Genomic DNA, 7,755 nt, shown 5'->3' on the forward strand with positions numbered 1-7,755 from the left:
CAAAAATTATTAGTCAACGAAATTAACACTGGTTTACATGATGTTATTTGGCTTAAATAACGCTGAAGTCTACATTAACACCAGTATTGGAAAATCTTACCCATAAAAAACTTTGTTACTTTTCTATTGCTGCTTGTAAGTTCAAGTCCTCATCCGGTTCTGTTCTAGGGCCTCTACTTTTTCTGCTGTTTATATCTGCTCCCTCTTCAGGACATTTTGGACATTTTTAAGAACTGCTATGCACTGCTATGCACTGCTAAGCAGGCGACATTCAGTTTCAACACATTCCGTTTAGTTTTAAGATATTTCTAAGCAGCCACCCTATGATAGCTGGGATAGGCACCAGCTCCCCCACAACCCTGAGAATATGTGGAAGACAGTGGATGGATATTTCTGAGCTTCGGATCTTGCAAAGGTGCTTAGACACTTTTAAAAGTTTGATGGATAACATTTTTTTACAACTTAAGAAAAAAATAGATATCCTTGTTTGTGTCTCTCACAGATTTGGTATTGGAAACTCCAGGTTCCTTTGCCACTTTTGCTATATCTTCTATCAGGAACCTACAGGTAACTTTTAACTCAGTTTTCACTTAGGATACTCACATTAAAACCTCTGGTTTGCTCTTATTTTTATCATTTAAGGAATATTGCCGTTGCCATGCTCTGATCTAGAAATTGTTTTTCATGCTTTTATTTCATCACATTGGGGTTACTGTAATTCATTGTTAACAAAGCTTCCTTGGAACCTCTGCAGGTCAGTCAGAGCACTGCTGAGAGGCTTCTAAGTACTCACATGTCACATCGTTGCTAATCCAGTTGCATTACTTCCCTATTAATTATAATTTTGAAATTCCCCACAAAAAAATAATTAACGTTTAAGTTGCATTTTGTACACAGCTGAGTGTCTGTACCATTTAGATGTCTGTTAGGCCTCCAATCAACAGAACATTGCTCAGTGGATTAAGGTGAATTGCTTGAAATTAGGCTAAATTCAAATCTTTACAGAGCTAGAAACAAATACTGTTCAATAAAATTGTGAAGTAATTTGTTTTTAAAGCTGAACGGAGTTATACCACAAAACGTCCAAATATCTAGTGATCAGCGAGCATAATTCTGTGATATTTCAGACTGTTTAACATTAATGTATCTACTGTTGCTTGAATCATTCTAATTTTGTTGAAATGACTGGGAAAATAAGCTGGAAAAGAGCATGAAATCCCCTCCAGCGTTTCAAAGAATAATAATCAGTGTGTTTGTTTTCAGGCCTGATTACAAGTAAAGACAGAAATCAGCCACCTGGTACAACCACTTCACTGTATTAGAAATCTCAGTCTAGAGCTACTTGGCGCCTTGACCTCATCACCCTGCATATTCATCACACTGGATAATTAGGACTGCATTCTTGGAAATATGTGATGTTTTGCAAGAACTACAGATTTATGGGTATAGCATCTGAACATCGATATCAGCTTTATTTATGGTAAAAATGTTGCAAAATGTACACGCTTGTAGAATAAAATGTGAGAACGCGTTAAAAAAACTTTGAAATTGTAATTGAATATTTTCCCTTGTAAAAATGCTTCAGACGCTTGTGTTTAAGTTACTGTAAAATAAGTAAATATCAGTAAATATGCCATTTACTGAAGGTGGTGGAAATGTTGTGGTTATATAAATTGTTTTGGGTAAATGTTAAAAAAAAGAATAGGGCATGGAGAGTTTTAAATTCAGTTATTATTATAATAAACATTGACTTTTTCCCAGGGGGGAGAGGGATACATACTATAAGAAAATAAAATAAATTGCATTGGATCAGCCAAATTATTATTTTGTATATCAGTACTGGGCCAGTGCATCCTTATTAAGCACCGGGTGTGGGATTTAAGTGGTTGATTTAGCCTTAAACAGGAATTTCCTCTTGGATACTTCATCCATAAAATAATCATCCACAGTTTATATGCTGGTGTGTAACACGTCACAATAAAATGACAATATTTTGATGATGGTTTTATCTGTACTGAGCTTCCTGTCTTGGCAAAGCACACAGAAACAGTGCAGAGAGCAAAGCTGCAGGTTTTAATAACAGTGTTTTGAACAGTCGGGACAACCCGCCTCAGACTCTCGCAGCTGCTTATGAATTGGTCATAAGGATGCTTTCTGTTTGTTACTCTAGATGATCCCTAAGTTGGGACTGCTCCAGCTGCTAAGATTTAAGGAGAAATTAAAGTCAGAAGAGACCAGGTGCATGAGAACAGATGAGAAAAATGATTTGCTGGTGAACAATTCGATCCCTGGACAAAAAAAAAGAAAACTGCCCTTTTAACCTTCAACCAAAGTCCCTACAGAGCGTCTCCAAGGCAGAAAAATGACTGCTTCAGCTGTGAACATCTGCGTAGATTAAAATTTTTTTTGAAATATCCGGGGGGGGGGGCTTTAAAGAGGTCACAAACAGGACAGAGACCAAAGAAGTGACCGTTTACTGACTTGATTCTCCTTGCTACTGCCCGAGTTTTGAATTTTCGAACAACATGTCTTACGTATTCCCAGATCCGTTCTGCAGCTGCTCCTGTGGTTAGGCAAGTGCTTTGGGCTCTGGTTTATGTAATGACTGCAAAGCAACACACATATACAGTACGGCTGACTGAGCTGCTGCATGGCCAACGCTGTGGCAAGCCGAAACAGAATCATTACAAACACTTTCACTTATTAAATTGGCATGCTGCTGAATGCAAGAGTTTATTTCATGGTTCAGTGCAAAGGAGTCAAGAGCAACGCCAGGATTTGAAGGCCAGAAACATGCCCTGCTACTAGATTCATAGGAACAGAAGTATTTATCTTTATAGACAGAGAATAGAAAAAATGAAGCACTAGGAGTTTAAGTGGAGCCTTTTGATATGAAAAGGTTGACGTGGATGAATTCGTTGTATGGGTGTAAATATAAACACAAGTCAATTATAAGCAAACTCAACACACTTTTGCATTAAACGACTAAAAAAACGGAAGAGTGTAGCAGCAACCACCTGCCAGCGAGTCTGTCTTCCTTAAACGTCCTCACAACACGCTGCTCAAAGGTTTGTGATGATGGGTCTTCTGACACGTCAACAAAGCTGTCAGAGAGAAACTCCTCTGAGCTCTGTGCATAATACATACACTACTAATGCTTATGAATTTAACACTCAAAGGTTTGCTGAGGTCAGAATAAAACAATGTTCGTAGAAACCATAAATCGGACATGAACACTAACAGTCAGAGGTACACTTTTCAAAATTAGGTGATCATACCCTCCAGATACCCAGTGCAAAAATGCAGAACAAGAGCTCCACACAGTGGAGAAAGTAAATCTAGGCACAATTTGCTCACGATTTTGGGAACGTCACAGTCTGCTGGAGGACCTTTAGTTAACATTTAACAAAATGGAGCTTTAATATCTTCTTCCTTTTCTTTTCTTTGTCTCAGCTTTGCCCTTCACCTGTGAGCCATTCACGCTGTACTTCAGTGGGCGGTCTGTGAAAAGAAAATACACAAAATACAAGAAGACAGAGAGTAAATGTACAGCTTTTACTGTGAGCTTTTAGCAGCAATGGGAGACATTTGCAGTAAAACATGACAAAGTTGCTGCTGTTTTACATAATATAAAACATTTTATTGAGCAGAATGTGGGGGGGATAGCAGAGTGATAGTACACTGACTTTGTCCTATTGCAACATTTATAGCAGATTATAGTGACAGTGTCGGCATGCTTGATAATCTCATTTTGTCGTTTTTTGTTGCTATTATACTCAACATTTGCCAGTAATTATTCGCACAACTACCTGGCAATCCAAAACTGTAAACTATTTAAGTCACTATCGCAGTAAACTAACAAAAGCAGAAAATATTAACATTTTAGAAAACTGAGCAAGATTGCTTTTTTCATTTTTCCTTTAAAAACTGTGATTAAATTAGAAAAATGACTAATTAGTCATGAGATCTATGTCAAGACATCATTTTCAGAATTAATTCCACTAAAATGAACACAAACCAACCTGGGAAAAGGATTTTTGTCAGCGAAGCTTTCACTTCAAAAAGCTCGGGGTTCTCCTTTGAGTCTTTCGTGGCATGGAAGCTCGTCAAGTGCAGCGCAAGCCACCAGTCTTTTCTTTCAGCCATCTTTTCACAGACAATGTTCTCCCAGTCTACTCTGTTAACATTACACAACAGTAAGGAACAATAATAAAGTATGATCTGTTTCAAGCTGAATTAAAAATATAACTTAAAAAAAACCACACATACTGATTTTGAAGCTTTTGGATCACTGCCTTTAAACGGATCCACACTTCCAGGTTGCTCCCCCAGCAATTGAAGTCCAGCATTTCCAGGACAACTCCCAAAGCTTTCTGGGTGTCACTTTGTTTCTCTTAAAGAGCAAAAATCATATATTTTTTTATTACAAGAGAGAAAGTATGATTTAGAGACACGGCTCTAACCTTGGAGAAAATCAAACAAAGGAATTAACATTACCTATTTAGTACTGTCAAAACAGAACAGCTAGCTGTAAATAACTTTTCTATACATTTACTATCATCGATTTTGCAGCAAGACTGAACTTTATTTGGCCAACGATAGACATTTAAATCCATATTTAATTCCCTTTTACCCGACTGAAGCAGGAGAGAGCTATACTCCAGCATCAACTCATGGCTGGGGACCAATGCATGGAGGACCTACAGCAAAACAAAAGGACATTTTAAGCTTTTGAAACTGAACTGGATAAAGTGTGTCTTTTCATTTTTGTCCACATAGCTTTAAATCTAATAACAGCCAATTCAAAACCTTATTCAGTGTGAAGTTTAACAGGGATCACTCCAGTTTTCCCTCAATACACAAACTATAAAATATTAATTATTAATACCATTTGAACACCTAGATTCCAATTTAAATTCCATTTTTTGAGACATCTTTAAAGCACTGATTGAAATAGTAATTAGTTACAGTGAGTTTCATATGCAGCTTTACCTTCAACACTTTCATCAGTCTCTTCTCCGAAGCACCTTGTCGCTTTAAATACTGGTAGAGGTAGACATGCGCATTGGGATTGGGTGGGAAATTGCTGTCATACGCATAGTCATTCAGGACTTGCAGAGCCTCCTTATGATGCTCATAAAACTCGAGCATCTGCCAAAAAAATAAAACAACGGTCATGTAATCAATGCTAATATTTTCCTTACACTAAACAACAACAAACCTATAAACAGGGCAACATGTGACAAACAGAAAGAGGCTAAAGTACCAACTCCACTCACAGGTGTATTTCAAACACTTTATCTTGTATCCACTTCAGAATACCAACATTTTTCCTCTCAGGTTTGGAGACCTATTGATTGTCTATCCAACCATGTGGTTACGTCAGTGAACAAATCTCGCCCTGGTTTCACTGAGTGCGCTGCTGCTAGCTCCTCTGTAATCTTAAACTTTTTTTTATCCCATGTAAAGAGAACTAGCTGGGCTATGTCACTGATATCAAAGCTCTGGTCCAGAGCCAAGGAGAAAAAGTCAAAACTGTCTGCTTTGTTTTTCAACTGTAGCTCCAGATTTCCCCACAATGTCCTTGATCCATCTTGTTATGGATGTTATGTTAGCATGTCAGAGTCCACCTAACGTCCACCAGAGAATGCCTTACAGCTTATTTTGTAGGAAAACGCAAAGCTGGTCAAACATGGATGCTGGTAGCATCCATAAGCTCTCGTATTTCATAGTGTGATTAGTAAGTAAGTATGTCTGTGGAGGTTCTCAGTCATCCAGGTCATCGTAGTCTAAGGAGCAGGGAAAGAAAAGCGTCTGGACTTCTTTAAGTTGCTTGAAGATGTTTCACCTCTCATCCGAAAAGCTTCTTCAGTAAGTAAGTAAAAGGTTATTTATATAGCACTTTTCACAGACAGATGTCACAAAGTGCTTCACAAGAGAGGTAACAAAAACACAGTCATAAATACATCATGATAGGCTTCAGCGCCCCTGTGATCCTGAATTGGATAAGCAGAAAAAAAATGGACGGATGAAGGAAACGAAGGAAGGAATGAGTGTTTACCTCAACATATCTCAGTATGAAACAATCCCAGACGCCTGGATTTTTCAAAATCTCCTCAAGATTCACTGACGCTTGCCTGAAGTAGTTTTGCATGGTTTGATTGGAATCAGATTCATAATAATCTGAAAAAGAGAGCACCAAACATCAAAGATGTGAGCCCAGACAGACAGGTTTTCACACACAAACACATTTTTCCCCAACATAATGAATTTAAACTGCTCTGTCAAACACGCAGTTCCCATGTCTGACCTGTAGGTGGCAGTGTGACTTCACACGAGCCTCCTACACGCCTCTTACTGAGAAACCTAAATAATGCATGTTCTGGGCTGTTATGCTGCACGTTGCCTTACCGCTGCTGGAGCGTGTGGACTTTTTGTCACACCAGATGATATAATCCAACAGGCCCCTGTACGCCTGGATCAGTTTAATATTCTGAATCTGAGCTGCTGTCTCTTTCCCGTGCCTCCAACTCTCAGCGCTAGCAAGATGCCGCTTTGCATCTTCAATCTGCTGGTGGAGCAGGAGGTGGAAGGAATGTTCCAGAGAAATCTAGAAACACAAAATGACAACACCTCATAAGAAAAAAAAAATATGCAGATTCACATGAAAACTACACTGCGGCCACTTTTATTAGTTGAAGTACCATTAGGTAATGTCTAAATCCCGAATGCTTCATTCGCTCATAGATGGTGTTGTAATCTTCCATTGTTGAGTTGGGATGATGGTGAAAGATCTCAGTGGCAGTTCTCCAAATAAACTGAAATTTCAAAGAGAGCATTAAGGTCAAGGATGAAAATGAATGCAGTGTTTAAAGCTGAGTGTTTAAACAAGTCTTTATTAATTCTAATAAAATCTACCTCCTTAGATGGCTGCGCTGTGAAAAGATTTCTGTCTTCTAAAATTTGGGGGTAGTACACCATATATTCTGCTGCCTCCTCCCATCTGTGGTGCAGCATGGCTTCTCTGATGCGCTCCCGACACATGCTGGTGGTCCGGCGAAACCCATTCTGTTGAGTCTGATCTGAAGATGAAAGGTATGAGTTCCAAACCTCAGACAGCATTGGATTTGTGAGGCTGATAGAAACATTTATGATACCTTTTAAATTTGTTTTAATAAAGAAATAAAATATTTTTATTTCACATTAAAGTGAAGAAATTATTTCTTAATTACCGCTGACTAAACTTTTCTATAATGTAAAATCCAGGACTATGCAGAAGCCGGCAAACAGTATACCATACATTGATCAGTGAGCAATAAGTCTTGCATCTAATATGTCCTCTGCTGTCTAACAGAAAAAATTATTTATGGAAATTCTGTACAACCCACCTCCATAAATGGGTTTAACCAGAGGGAACTTTGATTTCTTCTCTCCTTTTGAAGAGTTGTCCTCTGAGGAGTCAGAGTCATTCTCTAAGTCAATGTGAGGCTCCAGCTCTCTTTCTAAGTCATCCATAATCAGCACAGCAGTTAGACTCAGTCAGGATACTTTAACCGGCTCATCTGCAAGAAGTAAATTAGTAACAAATACATAAATGTATTTTTCTTCCTTTTTAAAAGGTACGTATTATTATATAATACAAAGCAATCAAAAACAGGCACCATTAGTGTCACTGTTTCATGAAAACTTATTTAAAGATATGCATGACAACAAATTCCAATTACACCACAGTGCTACTGCACTAAAAATTGTCTA

General features: G+C 38.1%; 1 protein-coding gene across 1 annotated transcript; it reads right to left on the bottom strand.

The window, feature by feature from the left end:
• Positions 1 to 2,720: 2,720 nt before the first annotated feature.
• Positions 2,721 to 7,723, bottom strand: taf1a (TATA box binding protein (TBP)-associated factor, RNA polymerase I, A). The gene is made up of 10 exons (XM_005921532.3): positions 7,389 to 7,723; positions 6,919 to 7,082; positions 6,705 to 6,818; positions 6,412 to 6,610; positions 6,062 to 6,183; positions 4,993 to 5,151; positions 4,634 to 4,700; positions 4,270 to 4,393; positions 4,023 to 4,177; positions 2,721 to 3,501 (listed from the first exon to the last, which is right to left on the bottom strand). Exons 1-10 carry the CDS (start codon positions 7,513 to 7,515, stop codon positions 3,419 to 3,421), a joined length of 1,314 nt encoding a protein of 437 aa, XP_005921594.1. The 5' UTR covers positions 7,516 to 7,723; the 3' UTR covers positions 2,721 to 3,418.
• Positions 7,724 to 7,755: the final 32 nt, after the last annotated feature.

The sequence above is a fragment of the Haplochromis burtoni genome, unplaced genomic scaffold (genome assembly GCF_018398535.1).
Source record: "Haplochromis burtoni strain Fernald_Lab_line unplaced genomic scaffold, NCSU_Asbu1 Contig_47, whole genome shotgun sequence".
Lineage (NCBI taxonomy): Eukaryota > Metazoa > Chordata > Actinopteri > Cichliformes > Cichlidae > Haplochromis > Haplochromis burtoni.